This window comes from Melospiza georgiana, chromosome 6 (assembly GCF_028018845.1).
Source record: "Melospiza georgiana isolate bMelGeo1 chromosome 6, bMelGeo1.pri, whole genome shotgun sequence".
NCBI lineage: Eukaryota > Metazoa > Chordata > Aves > Passeriformes > Passerellidae > Melospiza > Melospiza georgiana.
Window position 1 is genome coordinate 3,705,988 of NC_080435.1, and position 17,874 is coordinate 3,723,861.

Genomic DNA, 17,874 nt, shown 5'->3' on the forward strand with positions numbered 1-17,874 from the left:
TGAGAAGAGTGAAAGCATAAAAGTGAGGAGGGGCAGCAGGAAAGTTAATTGCTTGCAGAGATTCAGCACAGACTAACTTTTCTGGCTAAAGGAAGTAGACATTTGGAATCATGGAACTCAATGCTACAACTGATTGTAGCACAATTTTTAAACCAGAATACAAATTTCGAGATACAAATTCAGTGAAGGTTTTTCTTTCAAAAAAGTAGTGAGTAATAGACAATAAACACTAATAAAATAGTAGAAGGATTTCTAAGAAGACTGCTCAGTCGGATTCCTTAGCTGAATATTTGACAGTGAAATGGCATCAATTCTTATTAAACATGTAGGTATTCATTTATTCATTCACTGTCCCTCTAGAAATCACATGCCCTGTTCATCAGGAACAGTGGTGGTGGTCCATCTTCCACTTGCTTGACATCAGAGGCTTTGCTTTGCTTTTCAAGCTCTACTTTCCACTCTTCTTTGAGGTGCCTTTCCTTGCCAGGTGCTCAAGCTACTTTTGGGACTGTTCTCATACAGCTGCTAAGCCACTTGGCTATGTTAACATTTGCAGTTTGTACCCATCTCCACCCAGGCTTGCCTGCCACTGTTGTAATTGAAGCCATCCCGAGGGAGCTCAAGGCACAGAACAATCCAATGCAACTGGCTGAAAATCTGACCACCAAGTTTTCTACTTGGTGATGTGATGAAACAATGCATTTCATGATTATCCTAGCAATTTTATTGATGCTTTGATCAAATATTTTATTCTGAACATCTACTAGAGTATAAGCTCAGTAAAACCAGCTGAAGTATTTCAGAATGTTTCCTTCCACAAAACAGGCATCCAACCACCTCTTCTTAAAAACACAGGAGGACAAAATATTTTGAGCTTTGAAAACCTTTATCACATAGAAATTGTATGTTTCCAGTCAGCTTTAATATTGGGACCAAGTTAAATCCTGATGTAGGTCCGAATGCCTCTTACAGAAAAAGTCAGGTCTTTTCAGAGGTAACATTGCTATTTTCCAGCACAAGGGGCAGTGCCACTGGGCATCACACTTGCATCATCTTACCAACACACTGCCTCGTTGTTTTCTAAAACCCTTTTATAACTGATGAGATCTGTTGATATATTCTTGTTTACCATAAATATGAATGTGTAAGTATGATAAAAGGGCAAAGTAGTTTTTGACCACAAATCATTTTTTGTGCCCCATGCAGTTTATAAGAAAATTAATTTGGTTTAGCTGTGTTTATGCTTTCTTCTCTCTGGTCATTTTCAAAACTCCAATATCAGTATACTTGCAGAAAAAGCAACCTGGAGGCAAATTAAATAAACTACAGAAGAAGCAAACTGTTGGCCCATTAAGCTAATTATTTGTACCCATAATGCAGTTGAGGGAATAATGCTTTCCTAAACAGGAAACATATACACTGTTTCACCTGCATGTTTCCATGTAAAACAAACTTATCTGCCCACAACATCTGCACAAGGAGTACTGCAAACCAATTCCTAAACTACCACAATTAGACTGAGTTTTATCTATAAAAATATTCATCAAATCATTTCAAAGAAAAAATTAATCCAAGAAATCTACCTAAGCAGGATAACAGGCCAATTACTCATAATTAATGGCATGTCATGTTTGTATAGAAATTTAACATGGGCAGGATATTCTTCAGGATGATGACATTACAACTGGGACAGTTCTTCCCTTCTTCTCTAAACTCAGATAAAAGAGTTCTGCTGTCATATAACCCTTTTATCAGCTATCTACAATGGAAAAGGAGAAGTCACTGTGCAAAGTCTGGAGTCCAAAATTCCTTATGACTCACCTGTAACTGTAAGTTTCCTAAAAGTGAAGGGTGTCAGCCAAATGAAATAGGAAACATTTCCAACATTAAAGATGAAATTTATGCTCCAAAATGTAAGCCAAGGCAAATTCTGTCAATGCAACAATGTATGAGAGTCTTGACTTCAGGCCAGATTTCTGCTGCCTGCTTTGATATCTTCCATGTTTAATCTACTCTGAGCAAATCACTACTATGCATGTTGGGAGTTCTCAGTAAAATCCAAAAGCAGTGCAAGATCAGACAATATAGAGTCATCACGTTCCAAATTACTACCACTGACAAGTGTCCTTGGATTTAGAAGGATGTTCCAGAAAAGAGATAAAGAAAGATATGCATATATTGTATATACCACCAGCAAAGGAAACCTGTGGATTTCAACAAGATACATCTTGGGCTCTCACAGAAGTCTTAGAAGACACATTTTAGTTCTTCCAGTGCACTAGGACTGCTATTTAACCACAGCATAGGTCTTCTGACTCTTCAGAACTTTAAGGGCTCTTCCTCCTTGACTATGTTTTTATCATCTGTAATGTTCCCCTCATATGCAAGTCTTCGGTTTCTGGGCACATACAGTTACCTGGTCTCACCATACAAGAATATGATTTCACATGGAATATAGTTCTTATTCACCATGCAAACTCCTTATTTCCTCACATTTTTAAAAATCAGCAGAAAATCCCTCCAAAGATTGACACAACAAGAGTTATTATTTTAAGGTCGGTAATGTTGCAAGATAGGCAAAAAGGGGGTTCTAGTTGTCCTCAAAACCAGCTGGTTTGGACAACAGAAGTGAAGATTTGCTATCCTCCTACTTCTAATGCCTTTTTTTAGGTTATTGTCTTACAGGCTAGAAGACACCTGGTAGCACAAATTACAATTGGATGTACATTCTAGAATAAGCCTTAAGATGGGATATCTCAAAAAGATGTGGGTAAGATAAGTGCCCTTCACAGAAACGAAGCAAAAAAAGAATATCAAAAGAAGAAGGAAGGCATCAAGGACTAGACTGTAAAAAAAAAAAAATCTCAAACAATTGCATAACAAATATTAGACTCCTCACTCATACTGGGACTCTGGTACCCTCCTTCAGTGTTGATGCTGGGCTCTGGTGTAATTTTTCCATTCAGACAATGCCTTGCTTCACCTGAAGTCCAACTGCAAGGTACCAAACAGCAGGACTGTATTCAAAGGGAATATGTATCAAAACAAAGCATTTGAGATGTTATTTGTTTCTTAGAAGGGCTCAGCTTTTGATGATGCCACAAGACATCTGGTGAGGGATAAGACCTTCAGAATTTAGCCCAGTGAGATTTTAAAAGGACTGAAGAGAATCACCAAATATATCAAGAGACACATCAAGGGTGAAGTACCTTTGTCGGAGATTTTTGAGTTATGCTTTTGTTTGTAACTATCTGAAACAGAGAAAGAAATAGAGGGTGAAACTTACATGGGGGAAAAGAAGACAAAAGGCAGAGAAGCCAGAAAGAGAGAAAGAAAAGATAAGAGATGATTTATTAAAGGGCAAAGGAAAGTGGAGTCTTGCCGAGAACTTAATTTTATTTCCTTCATGCAAAAACACCAAGAGCATCAGCAGCAGGTGGCAAACATGCAAGTCAGAGAGCAGCAGAATATTTTGCTGTAATATATGAAGCCCTGAGTGCACTGAGCTGGTAGGACCAGGCTGGAAGCAGAATAAGCTGTCTGGTTGCTACTTACTGTCACAAACATAGGGTTTGTCATGATCATCCTGGGAGGCAGCATCATTCCGTCTCCTGCCCCCTCCAGATCCCCGAGCCTGCAAGGACAAGAGGAATGTCAGCATTATTCCATCACCCCCCAGGTCTCCTTGCACCCCACACCACACCCTCCTATGAAAGATGTGCAGCATAAACTAAACAAATCCTCAGCTTCCATACAGGTTTCTCAAAGTGGTCATGACCCTCCATCTCCTAAGATGTGCTCTCTGTTAATGGACCTTGTAAAGCAATGGAGATCCTCTCCACAGATGGCTCATACTGTTCATCTGCAGCAGTAGGTCACTGCCAGCACATATTCAGTCGAGTATCATCACACATTCATTTCTGAAGATGTTCAAATACCTTGCTGAACTGAATATGAATGAATGAATAGATGAACAGGTGTTGAAGAATATACACAAACATTAAATCAGCCAGAAAACAGGTCCCAAATAAAAGAGAGGTCAAATTATTTCCTTCAGTATTTTCAAAGGGGCATTGTTTGTGTTGCTATGTTTTGTTTTCTAGCTGAAAAGCAGTGTGTTGAAATGGCCTTCTGGGACAAAGACACTGTGGCTAATTATAAAATGGAGCTTTGGTCAGTTAGTGGAAAAGATTAGATAATGTGGCTACCTGCAATAACAGAAATTACCCAGAAATGTCTCTCTGCAGTTCTGTGTTCCTAAAGTGGACCAAACTGGCAGCTATAGAAACTGAAAAACTTTGTTTCTCCACAGCACAGACTGCTCTGTCTTGAGCTCCAGGGGTGAGAGTGGAATTCAGCATCAAAACTACTCAGTCCTGACCCTTCTCAGCTGAGATGCCAACAAGGAAACAGCTCATATCTGCCCAATGCTGGAGTTGTGATGTGAAACTGGGAACTGAGCCAAGGCCTTCAATTCTTTCATGTTCACTAATGTACAGTCTGTAAATGACAATAATTTTAGACTTGATCTTTGTTTGAGGAAGTGATCACAGGTGGATGGCTAAATAGTTCTTTATTAATTCTCCTAACTACTCTATTCCTGGAAAAAAAAATGACAGAATTGCTTCTGCTGCTCCTCTTATTAAGCTGTTCATATTTCTCACTCTAGACAAGGCCACCTGACTCAAATCCTGCAAGCCTTTTCATGTGAAAATAAGAAAAGGACAGAGCTTTGTTAGGTAAAGCTGAAGAAGGTGTAGAAATTCTGAGAATATTCGCACCCAGCCATAAAGGGGCCATAGAAACTTTTTCTCTCTTCTATGAGCTTGGAACAGAACTAGCACTATTAGAATTGTGTTCCACTGGATATTTAAAGAGAAGTAATAAGGAACAGTTTTACACTGGCCGGACAAAGTCTGTTAAAACAGGGATTTATAAAAACTTCACATGTTATTTCCCTGGGATTGCTCAGGTCTAACTCTTAACACAGTCCCAAAGGAGAGACATGGATTTGCAGCTATCTGGATGGGGTAAATACTACTGTGTATGACAAGGATAACTCTGCCTTCTGCAAAGACATCTGAGCAGTCCAGCACACATGTGCAGACCAAGATCTGTAAGGGTGAACTGAAAAGCAGTTTCACCCTAGAAATGGCCTCAGCAACAATTGTTTGGTGGAAGCTTCTTTACTGACTGTATCATATAAAATCATCTTACAAGTCTGCACTGTTTTCTTTCTGACTGCCAGCTCTTTAACCCCCCTTTGGGCAATGAAATCAATCCCAGGCTAGTTCTTTTCTTCCTTTACTGCTGCTAAATGTGCTGCAAGCTGAATTTCAGTCCATGGCAGCTCCTCCACAACCCTCAACTCATCAGGGAATCTTCACATAGACAAGTGATTGGCCCTTATAAATATTTCTGCTGGTACCCAGATTAGGATCCAATTTCCCCATTTTACTAGCTGCATTGGTTTTTCAGGGCTATGAAAAAGATGTCAAGTCTTATATTTGTCACTAGTCAGTAGCTCTGACTCTATTCACACTCTGAGAACATACCTGTTGAGTAAGAAGGTAATATTTTACATAGGTACATTTCAGAATATGATACTAATTTAGGGTTTGTTGCTCAGAATTTTGCTTGTCTTACAGTCAGCTGTTCCCTTTCAAACTGTTCTCTACAGAAATGCAGGGGCACAGCATTCATGGCATGACCACGTGTCAGATACACTTTTTCATGCAATGAACAAAGAGGGGGAGATTTTTCAAGTCAATGACTTTCAATGGGACTTGGGTTCCTAAATGTGCTTGGTGCCTTTGAAATTGTCCCACGGGATATCCGGCTGATGAGCAGACAGTCTGTGCAGGTGCATCTGCGTACATCTCATATCTCCTAGAAAACCACCCTGCCAGCTCCTACCACATTGCCCCTGTCCAGCAAAAACACTAAAAATCTCTTTCTGTACATCTACCTCTTCAGCCTTCAGTGTCCTTCCTATGCCCCCATGATTTCCTGGGCTGGCCTTGAGGGGACAGGAAACCAAGCAGCTGCCCCAGAGGCACTGAACTGAATGCCCCGTGCTTGCTGTCTGTGCTCCAGGCTGTTGAATTCAGTCACCCACAGCTGCCTTTATTCTCCTGACAGGATGCAGCAAAGACTACAAGACTTGACGTGTGCGGCCTGGACCCATGGCCCAGCAGCCTTGAAGCAGCCAGAGAGAATAGCCAAAAAGACAGATGAAGAGTCCAGAATTAAAAATAAAATCATGCTGTAGGGAAAGGAAGGGGCATGTGCAATTTGGAAAGTCCAGAGCAGTAATTCCATTGCATTAATCCTGCATATATGCTGTTAGTCCTTCTCACTCCTCTGAATCCCCAAAGGTCACACTCCACAGGATCTTGTTTCCTATGCATGTCCTTCTCCTCTTCTGCCCTCTAAAACTACCCTAACCAAGTCTTTCCCAGAAACAAAGAGCAGCCCAGGTTTCATGTTGCCTAATTTTAAATCCTTAGCCTTAATTCCCTATACTGAGTCAGGCTAGAAAAGGGCTGCCTTTAGGAAACTGGCAAAGCTCTTGTGACCAGATGCAATTCAGGCTTACCAGTTTTCAACAGCTAGATAACCTGGCCACAATTCTGAAATTCTAATTTCTACTACATTTTGCTTTGGTTATTGATGCCATCAAATAAAACTAAACATTGCTTGAAGTATGTGGCATTATTCAGACTTCTCTTTTTTGCACTGAAAGAAACCAGGCACTAGCAGAGCAGGAGTTAGTTGCAAGAAAAAAAGCAAGAAATCCTGCTGCTTCTGTACTTAATAGGGGGCAAGTTCTAGGGCAGAAAATAAAATATAAATGCATGCTTCAAAATGAATGACACATCTAGTACCCTCCAACTCCTTTCCTTACAGTACCAGAGAAAAAAAAATTCTGGAACATTTTCCTGAACAGGGAAGCAAAATCTTGCATGTAACACTAACTTCAGGACTTTGTTTGTACTGGTCTGGGACATATGAATACACCAAATCCCATTCTCCTGAGCAGTATATTTCTTCTAGCTCTTTGCTCCCTTTCACTCACCCTATCCAGCATGTGCAATTTACATGAGAGCAACTTATTAGAAAAGAGTTGTTAGCCTGGAATATTAGTTGATTGCTACAGTCAAGCTTATGTGCACGTATTGATTCTATCTCCTGGTTTTGGTTACTGGTTCATACAAATCTTCTGAAACTTACATTTTTCTGGAAAATTTTTTTCCAGGTGGGGGTCTTTGGCTAAGAAAGAAAGAAAGAAAGAAACTGGTTCAGGTGATTTTGAGAATAAGGAAGATGATATATATACTTATCCAATTATTAAAGTGCTTTGATCTTATATTAAAGGACTTAAGCTCCAAAATAAAGAGGAGCAGAAAACTGAAACAACACAACAACCAAAGAGGAAACCAAAAGAGAGGGTCTGATGCATAAGTACATTGCAAGTATTCAATGTGGTTTCATGTCTCTTATTAAAAATCTATTATATTCTGCTCATTTGGCCTAAAATGTGGCCCACCTTGCTTGACTTCTATAAACAAATCAAAAGGTACATCTGGAGCTCCTGCGCCCCTGCAGCATCCACTGGAGCCAAAGAGAGATGAAAATGCTCAAAACTTCTGAGACTTGTGTTCACATTTATTTAGATGCCTAGCTTACGGGCCCACAATTGAAAATGTTGATTCCAAGTTTAAAATGTTGGCCTCGTTATTTAACTGGTACCCTGATGAATTGTGAAGACATCTTAGGTAAGAGAAGGGACAGAGTCCCCTAAGGATAAAATATTGCCCTTTTCAAGCAAGTGGAAGATTTGCCATGGGCTCAAGAGAGCCAGTGTCAACCACAAAATGCTACCCCGGAGAAAGTTGCAAAACTTATTAACACAGTTCAAGTTACTTTTATTAATACTTTTTTTGGCTGTCATAACTGAATTTGCTGCTTTTCTGTAATTAGTAAATGTTTTTTTAAGGAGAATTGCAATAGCAGGATGTCATAATAGTTATTACAGTTTACATTACAATTGTAAATACAACACTAGAATAAATCTCCCCCAAATTTTTACTCTCAAAATAGTCCTTTTCTTTCACAGCCATTCACAAAAGTAAACTGAAAAAATATTAAAAAACTATTACATATGACTGAAAATTACCTATAGTGTTATCACTATCAGATATTCATGGATAAATACTTTGCATACATAATACACATGAGAGATATACACTATATTTCTGCAGAGGTTTGCTTCCCTCCTTTCCATTCCAATAAACTCTCCACTTACCCGTCCTCTAGGCCTGTTCTTTCGTTTTGGAATATCTTCTTCCAAGTCTTCTTCCTCGTTCACTTCGTCTGCATTTTCATCATTTTCTAAAACCCTCTGTGGTTGAACAACAAACAGGAATGGTTAGAAGAAAAAAGGAGGACACATAAAACCAACTACTGCTCTTTACCACAGTGACTATGGGTTATTACAGTTGATACAAAGCCAAATCAGATCGCAGTACCTCTGCTTCTCTCTACCAAAGAAAAATTTTCACTCTTTTCCACACTAAGATCTCCAGGGAATTCCTACTAAAAAACTACTACTGATATCAGTCAACTATGATAAAAAGGTTCCTAAGAACAAATACTAGAAGCACTGAGCACCAATATTCCAAGACAACACAAATATTAGTATGCATAACTGCAGGCCCTGTCTGGGAATTTGTTTGCCTGGGTTTTTTATTTTCATTTGTTGCAATTTAAATTATTTTGTTTTCTTCTAATGTTGAGAGTGCACTTCAGGAATACAAAACCAGTGGTTTTCTCCTTGGTAGCTCACAATCTTCTCTCTTGAGCAAAAATAGAGAAAATTCCTCCATATATTCCAGAATGGATCTAAAAAGCCATGTTTTGTAGGGCTTGCACCACAGGTACAACTCTAATCTGGAAGCAGAAAGTTTGTTGAATGAGAATGCTGAGGAATTACAGCTCACAAAACTGTGAGATGCCTGGGCCAGGCAATTTCAATCTTTTAATTTGATCTTTTGAAATGTAACTTCTACAGAACCAAACACAGGCTGGCTGTCCTGCATGAAAACATGTACAAGTCAGATGTCACATGGAAAAAGGCCAGACAAATCATCACAACACTAATGTGGGAAGAAGTCCCATTAAATTCCCTCAACCCTTGGCATGTCTGCTAGAAATACAGAAATTGGCCCCAGCCACTCCTACCATTTATGGTGCTGTGCCATTTTGCAAGGGACTAATCTGGAATCACTAACTTACCTTTGCCATGCTAACATTCATTTAAATTACAGCCACAAGGCAGACTCAAATAGTGACATCAAAGTGATGGGAATGTTCTTCAGTCTTACTGTATTTGTCCCTTCTAATTTCTACTTAAAAGCTATTTGAGAGCCAGCACATGGGGAACAGGAGAAAATCAGTCTCTTTCTCTCTTTTCCACATACCTCAAGCACCAAATTCTGAATTTGTGGGAAAGAATACAACAGAAATTTCAACTTTCAAAAAGTCTGTATTTAGAAGGTCAGTTACAAAAGTTTATTCTTACTTTATCAACTTAATTTCTAAGACTAATACTGGTCAGTGCATTTCAAACAAGTTGTTTGGATCAAGTGTTTTGCTTCTTCTATTTTTGAATATCGGGAGGCTGTTAATGAGCTCTGACCATCATGAACTACAATTTCACATAATACTGGAGGTGCTAAATACTAGAGGGTGTAAAAGTTAAACAGGTTCCAGTTCTACATACATTAATTGAATTCATCTTAGGACTGAAGTGCTTGAAAAATGTACATGAGGAGACTTTAAGAATGTAGGTAAGAAAATAGGCAAACTTACTGATGTGAGTTTGTATTTTTCCATTTCTTCATATCTTAAAGTATCTCAAAAAATCCCCAACAAAACAGGGGCAACCACATCATATGTGGGAGGGAAAGAAGCTAATTTACAACAATTATACTACACAACAGTTAAGAGAAATATTACAAACCACTTTCTTCCTGTAAAATTGAAGCATCAATTTAGGAAAGAGATAATATGTAACCAAGTGTGAATTTGGTGACCATGCCAGAGTAATTACTTTAATCCTTGATAGAAGGGGCATAACCTTTCTGCTTCATGGTCAGAAGGCTACTCTAACTCTTCTCAAACTCTAACTCTTCTCCATCAACCAATGGAGATACACATTCAATACCAATTTACTGCAGGGTAAAATTCTCAATCATGTTACATACCAGCTGTACTGCAGGTCCCAAAACTTGTATCTATTTAGCAGGGGGAACCCTTATATGTTATAGCAGAGTAACTTTTCTTTTCCTATTATGTCTTTCTAAAAGTTTCCCAGCCCTAGGTAATTTGGTGCAGCCAAGCACCAAGTCGTCTTCTCCTGACAGATACTGTGAATTTGGGAGGGTGGCAAGTGGCTGGGTCTCAGGTGGGAATTACAATGATGTCTATCCCACCTGCTCACTCTCACCACCATTGAGGCTGGGCCCTTTAGAGTTACAGCACAGACAAGTACACAAAGGAACAAAGGAGAGATTTGCAATCTCTTATTTGTCATACCGATGAAGGCACTGATTGTGATTTTCATCTGGCACAGTCTAGCTGCCAGGTGCCAAAGTACACACTGAAAGCTGCCTACTAGTGAAGGCTTTGGCAATCATTGTTCTACACACTGAATCCAGATAAGCTATGCTAGCATAAAATAAAGCAGCAAGACATGCCTTTTGCATCTGTTCTGATGAAACTAGCATCCAGTTGACAGGTCACAGCTACAGCAGTTTAGCTGAAAATCTCTTCTATTTTTTTGCACTGTTCTGCAATGCCTGGATTTATGTCACTTCCACCATCTCTGAGGTATCTTTTCTCAGACTGCTACTGGGGATCATTTGGGAGCTCAGATCACACAGCAACATTCAAAAGCACTTGCAATTTCACAAGGATGCTGCACCATGACTTCTTGTGACCTTGAAAGAGGGTAAAAACAGACCTTTGGTAAGAGCTGTCAGCTTCATAGACCCAGATATACTACTGAAGAAGCAAACACAGAGCAAGGCTCATGCCAAGCTTTTCCCCATTCCATGAGCATGGCATGCTTCCTCTTTGATGGTGCTCTTTTACCTGTGCAACTGGGGATGGGAGACCCAATTGTGCTGCCCTTACCTGTGCAAAATTTCTAACAAATAGAGCAGCAGGACTGAACTCCAGGTAATACAGATCTGATGTTTATGTTTTTCTGTTTCATTTCGCATGGGACTGACCCCTCAAATTTTTTCTTCTTTTAGGTATAGATGCAAAATTTTGTATCTCTCCCAAAATTACCAAATTTGACACGGTGCTAATAACTCTCACTAAAAATCCCTAAAAAGACTCACGACACAATGGTGTTTTAGCATCAGCAAAGATGTGCTGCTGTTGGACAGGCCCACTTTCCTAGTGATTTAAGATGTTTTAAAAGTGCCATATACAAGAACCCTTTATACTAACTGAATTCCTTCTTCAACAAACCTACAATTGTGTTTTGGCTTTTAACTGTTGAAGGATTAAATTAAATCTTGACAAATTTTTATAACCATAATGCATGTGAAAAGGCAATATTTCTCATACTGCATAACTAATAATAATTGAAATATTTAAGATTACATTTTTTTAGGATATTTGTTTTTCTTGAATACCTCCAGAAGGCCACATACTATTAAAAAAAACAGGCAAGGCAATGACATGTTTTAATCTACAGCAGCTGTGAATCCAAATTGAAATCCATGAAACTCACTTTAAATGTGAACCATTAAAATTCAGTTTATAGTTGGGATCCACCTCAGCTTCTCAGTTTTTTTTTATGTAATTATCTCATCATAGTGCTGCAAAATAAGTTCCAACACAGGACCTGTGCAGAACAGTTAAACAACAAAGATTCTTGTGACAAAAGAAGCGTGTGAGATACTGATATCATTTTGAGCATCACAGCATAGCACAAAGGTTTGATAACATTTTGGCAGTAGAATGACACAACAATCAACAGATACACTGTTTTGCCACAGGACAAGAGACTCTTAGACTTAGAGACAAACTGTAAAATCCAGCGTGATGTCAGGGCATGGGGCTCTCCCTTACCTGGATTTCTTGTATAGTGTCTTCCTCTTTAGTGTCTGTTTTTTTCTCTATTGCCTCTCCACGCAGCAAGGCTTCCAGAGTTGTACTTTCTGAGGTGAACCCATCTTTTTTCAGAGGCAGATCAACTTCTGAAAAACAAAACACACTCACTGTGTGTCTCCCCCAAAGGGCTAACAAGAAGGACAGAGATGTCAAGCAGATGATGAACAGACTTTCAAACTTGTTTCTGTCTGAAAAGGAAGATCTTCAAGTTCATTTAACCACTAAGAAACTCCATTTATGATTAATTTCTATCCTATTGAAAACCTGATATCTTTTCATTTTCTGTGTTTGTTTACAGGAAAAAAAGGCTGGATATACTTTGTCAGGAGGAAATAAATGGGGGGAAAATCCTTCTTCTTTGTGTAAACTCCCTATGCTTTAAATAAAGAACAAAACCCCAACTTTTTAAGATACTGAAATTACAAATATGAAGAATCTGATCTCCTGAAGGAGAAAAGTAGTTTAATGCAATTTAGCATCTGGCACAGTTTATATAGCACAGCTTCAATCCTCATTCTCCTACACCAGGGCATGTTCCACATGTGGGAAAACAGAAAGTGTGGGGGGCAATGATGAGACCTTACTTCGAAAAATAAAGAGATGTGTCTTGAATCTCCCTGCAATACTGACTAGATAAAACCCCTGGTTGCCTCTAGCTGGCAGTACCAGAAAGAAACCCAGTTATGAGTGCAGAATCTTGCTCATAAAATGGGACAACACCCAGTCACTGCAGGAAGAGCCACGGGCTGGCTTGGAAACAGTCTGGGGACAGAGCTCCAAAGACACTGGATTTATGAGGAAGTTTGATGCAACTTGCTGGAGAAGTGAAGGAGCAGAGCCTTATTCCCCTTTCAAATGCTGCCATTAGATTATGAGGCAATGCAGCAGACAAGCAAATACAGCATTTTAACTTTAGCAAGATAATAAAATATACCTGGGAAATAATCCAGTTTTCCTTGTACATCCTAGCCTCTACCCCACTCATACAGGGGCTCATTTAGAGCAATCCCCTGGCAGGGAAATATCCTGCACATGTCTTTACCTGACACTGCCAGGCATGGATTTCTAAAGTACTCCCTCCCTTCTAAAATGAATTCCTTTCTCTAGACCGATATATTTACAAGTAATAATGTACAAGAATGATGCTTACAAATCAGCATCTGGTGTCCTTAATTCACAGTTCTGTCTGTTTATGCTTTAAGAACTGTGTTTTGTTCTGCCTGAAACTCCCTGCCTTTCTATCACAATGAGCTGTAAATTCTGCAGGGCAGAAATTCATGTGTTTTTAAAGTCTCAAATCACTCCTGCAAACCAAATAATGAATGAGCACTTCCACCTGGGACAGTAACATATAATCTATTTCTTGGGGGCAGTTGCATACCAGGAATATGTTTGTTCTATATATGAAAAACTTTCAGTTATCAAATGATTCAGCGTCCCTGATCTGTACTTCCACAATGTACTTCCTCCAGTCTTCTGAAGTGGGAGAGCATTGCTCAGCCAATAACCACAGAAAATCCAGTAGAAATTCCAGAAAAAAGCTATTCTATTCATGGAGGGAAAGGCTGGGTACAAACCATGCAGAAAAACCAAACCACTGGGATTTTAAAGGAAACTCCCAGGACAATCCACACAATGGGATGGGGTCAACTGTGAATTGATCCCCCTTCTCATCACAAGGAGCTCTATTCAATCAGGCCTCTGTTTTCAGCATTAAACTCTGCATACGTATCCCATTATGGCCCCTTCCCCAACTTCTCCCTTGCTTGAGCTATAAAAAAAGACAGAAAAGTCAAAAGAGAATCATACAGATTGAATTTCCCTGTATGAATGCCTAGTACCTCCCTCTGGATCCAGACATTTCAATAGAAAGAAGAGATTTTTTATGTGATTTATGTGCAAATCCCAATGCTTGAATCTGAAGTCACTGAGGAATCTCCATAATCATCTCTGGATGTGGGCTTGGCTTGGGTTCAAAGTCCTGTGCTTGGGTGCAAAAGGGCATTTGCTCTGTATTTAGAACCTTGAGGGACTGCAAACCCCAAGGGGTCATCATACATTCAGCAAGCAAAGAAGCTTCAAGCAAGCTCAAGGGCATTGGAAACAAACATGTCCTCACTGTGACAAGCTCTGCCTGTCTCTGGACACCAATGCATTCAGCAAATGAACGTGTTAGAAAAGGAAATGAGCAAGGAAAGGCTGAGGGATAAGTGGAACATATATGAACTACTCTCCATTTGTTCCAGAGATATCAAAAACTAAGTTTGAAAAGAGGGAAAGGTAGGTTTTAAGGTCAAAACAGGCAGCTGTCTTTAATAGGCATGGTTGTTCTGTGTGGCACTGCTGCTTCCCAACAACTCCAGGAGGACTTTTCATCCAAAACTCTCAGAGCATTTTCTAATTACTAAATTTAACATCCTACTGACAAGGCGTTATAAGGTAATATTTTTATTCACAGTTGATGGGGAGACTGAATCACCAAGAAGTTAAGTTAGTGAGCTGGGCATCCAGGGAAAATAAACTCGGTGTCTGCCTCCCATTTTCCCCCTAAGCTGACTGCCATTCAACTCCTTCATTTTCTTCTCCACTGGTAGCTTCTATGAACACACTTTAATTCCTAAATAGCTCTAGAAAGTGGAAAAAAGCAGACACTATCTTATCTGGAATGTAAAGTCTACAGCATAAAAACCTTCAGAGGTCCAAAGACAATCCCTCATAATGAATTCAGTCTCTAATAAATCCAATCCTTCCTGAAGATGGTTAGTCTGTAAAGGGTACAGTAATGAAGACAGAAAATTATGTTTCCAAACCCGTTTTTGAATCCCCACAGATGAAAATCTTCTAAAATCAAAAAGATAGTTCAGTTAACCTACAGAAATAGTTAAACACTACCAGGGATCATTAAATTAATTTCACTAAACCCCTTTTTTTCTCTTAGCTATTTAACAATCCATGATTTTCCCACAAAAGAAAGAGAAGTATCTTTTACTCTTATACCAGTACCCTAAAGAAAACTGAGGAGTCAACTCAAAACCTGAAATTTAGTTTTCATGTGAAAGATCAAGGCCTTCCCCATACCATGGGAGCTGCTATTTGGTACTAAGGTGGGGTCTGTTCCACTCAGTGTCCTGCTTATGAAGGTACCAGCCAGAGCCTGAAGCTTCAAACAAGGCCAGAGGGAGACTCTTCTGGGATTAAGAAATTAAACTGTGGCCCTGTGCTTGCGTCAACTCTGATATTGCTCATGCCACACTCTGCGGTCACCTCACAAGTTACAAGTAGAAGCTGTGAACGTCTGCCGTGAGAGAAATGATAAAGAACTTACCCACCCTAATGCTGTGTTTCATCCTGAGACATAAATGCAGTATCCCTTCCAGTTATCCTAAATCTGGCTCTTCTGAGAATACACAGAATGGCCCAGCCTTTTCTGAATTTTGATACACTTTTACCTCAATGTTTTCCCACCTGATAGAGTCCAACAGTTTAACTATGGTTTGAAATGAGTGCTTCACTTTATCTGTTGCCCGTCCCCTTGCTCTTACTGGGGAAAATAGAAGTTCTTGGCAAAATTTTTTGTAGTTTAATTCCTCTCCTTTCAAGGATAAAGAGTCACAATCTTTCCTATTACTCTGCTGTGGGAAGTTTTCCATGTGCTCCTGACAAACCTCTCTGAACTTTCCCTCATTATACACCAGTCTTCCCAAGATACTGCACCTTGCATTTTCAGATGAAACCACATCCCCCATTTAAACAAATGAATTATGGTATTCCTTAGATTACTCCTCAGACTGTGTCTTTCAATGGCCAAGTTATTTATTAAGCAGAAGAATAAGGAATCTTGTAATGGGCACAAGAACTTCCCATAAGGAATACATTCCAACACTGAGGTCCATATTATAATGCCCATCCCTCTGCCCACTCCCCAAGCATATGGACATCTCCCCAGAGTGCTCTGCACAGACCTTCCCGGCCATGATTGCTCTCAATAACTTCATAGTATGTGCAAATCTTTGTAGCTGACAAGATATTCCCACTCTGCAGCTTGTTCATTGCTGTATTACACAGCACAGGACCAAGCACTGAAACTTGATGCACCAGCTGTAAGCCCTTATCTACAATGAAAGTTCCTTCTTCCATTGTCTTTTATTTCAAAAGTTTTGATCCAAGACAGTTCTCAATTTCTCTTTGGAGACATAACAAAGGTCTTCAGAATATTTAAGAGAATTGTCAACCCCCCCAACCATTATTTTTTACTAATCATGTAAAGAATTTTGGGAAAGTAGTGAGACATGCTTTTCTTTGGAAGGAAAATTGTAGTTTGTTAGAACCACCTATATCATCATTTCCCAGGTGCTTTATTGCTTATATGTAATTACTGTTTCAATCCATTTCTCAGATGTTCATGTAGAATTTATGTGTCTTTAAATCTTTGAATCACATCCAAATCCTTTTTAAATATAGGTAATAGCATTTGCTACCCACTAATTGTTCTACAATCATTGTAACTTCTAGTTTGTATCACAAGCTCTTCTTCAAACATTACAATTTCAGAGAACATAATCTTTATTACAAGTAATAACTACCAGTAAAGTCATAATTAAAAGATTACTCTTTAATATGAAAAATTTAAGAAGGTTTGGAGATAAATTTCCTTCTGATTAGTACCATAAATACAATAGCACATGGTTAATATAGCAGAAACAAGAAGTAGTAAGAAGTATACAAAATGGAAATGCCAAATCAACAAAAGTCATCAATGAAAAAAAAATGTTATTTAAGAATTCTTCCTGTTTTAGTAAACCATCATGTTCTTGGTGCCACAGCTAAATATTGTGCATATATTGTAATTCAAATGTGTGTGTGTGCATATAATTATAATTTATGTTTCTTAACTTGGCAGAGTCCCTTTCATAGAGATTAAATTAACATGGTTATTTCTGCTTACCAGCTCAGTGCAGCAACCTCTCTGTTTATTAAGGTCCTGAGATTGCAGTGGTAGAATCTGAACAAGCATCCATGCCAGTATCATTCTTGTATCTGTTTTCTATTGAACTGCTGCCTCCAAAAGAAGCACATTTTCACAAATCCCACAAAATGGTGGGATTTTCAAGTTTCAATTTGCCAAAATAGCAAAATAGCTGCAAATTCCTGTCCTTAAATAAGCTACATTTGGTTTACAACGCATTGAGAGCTAAGCAACTTTTCAATGTCTCTTTGAAACATAAATTAAAAACAATAATCCCTTTTTCTATACAGTGCAATGTATTTGTTTTACAATGGATCATTTCCATCTCCACAGTAGCAGCTGCCACCCAAACCATCATCTCTGTGCACTCGTAAGCAGCTCCATTTCCAGTTCTAATTGGGAACAGAGATACTTATTGGGTGAGTTCCAGCATGATCTATCATGCCAGAGACAGCTACTATGCAAACCAAAGCAATCCAGCTTCCAAAAACCCTCTTAGACAAACACTGACTTTGCACATAGATTCTTGCGTTTTTGTTTCTTGGTGCCATTCTTTTGGAACATAAAAAGTGTCAGAGGAAACTATACATTACGAGTCCATGAAGTGTTGTTTAGGATGGATAAATCCAAGGATATTACCTTAATAACCACTACCTCTTTAAAATCATATAGGTGGTCTAAAAAAGCCACCTAATTCACAGTAAACAGAACTACTG

At 39.0% G+C, this 17,874-nt stretch overlaps 1 protein-coding gene across 3 annotated transcripts in view; it reads right to left on the bottom strand.

Annotated features, from left to right (window-relative positions):
• DPF3 (double PHD fingers 3) overlaps nucleotides 1-17,874 on the bottom strand; it is a 167,812-nt gene that overhangs the window by 59,149 nt on the left and 90,789 nt on the right. For 2 of the 3 annotated variants that reach the window (XR_009114555.1, XM_058025627.1), the window contains exons 4-6: nucleotides 12,151-12,278; nucleotides 8,309-8,404; nucleotides 3,556-3,634 (exon numbers count right to left, since the gene is read on the bottom strand). Coding sequence is in view for 1 of the 3 variants with exons in the window: in XM_058025627.1 (XP_057881610.1) it covers nucleotides 3,556-3,634; nucleotides 8,309-8,404; nucleotides 12,151-12,278 (303 nt within the window). In the remaining 2 variants the exon portion in view is untranslated. Of the gene's footprint in view, nucleotides 1-3,555; nucleotides 3,635-7,233; nucleotides 7,273-8,308; nucleotides 8,405-12,150; nucleotides 12,279-17,874 lie in introns of all 3 variants that reach the window. The other variant, XR_009114554.1, reaches the window with a different exon arrangement.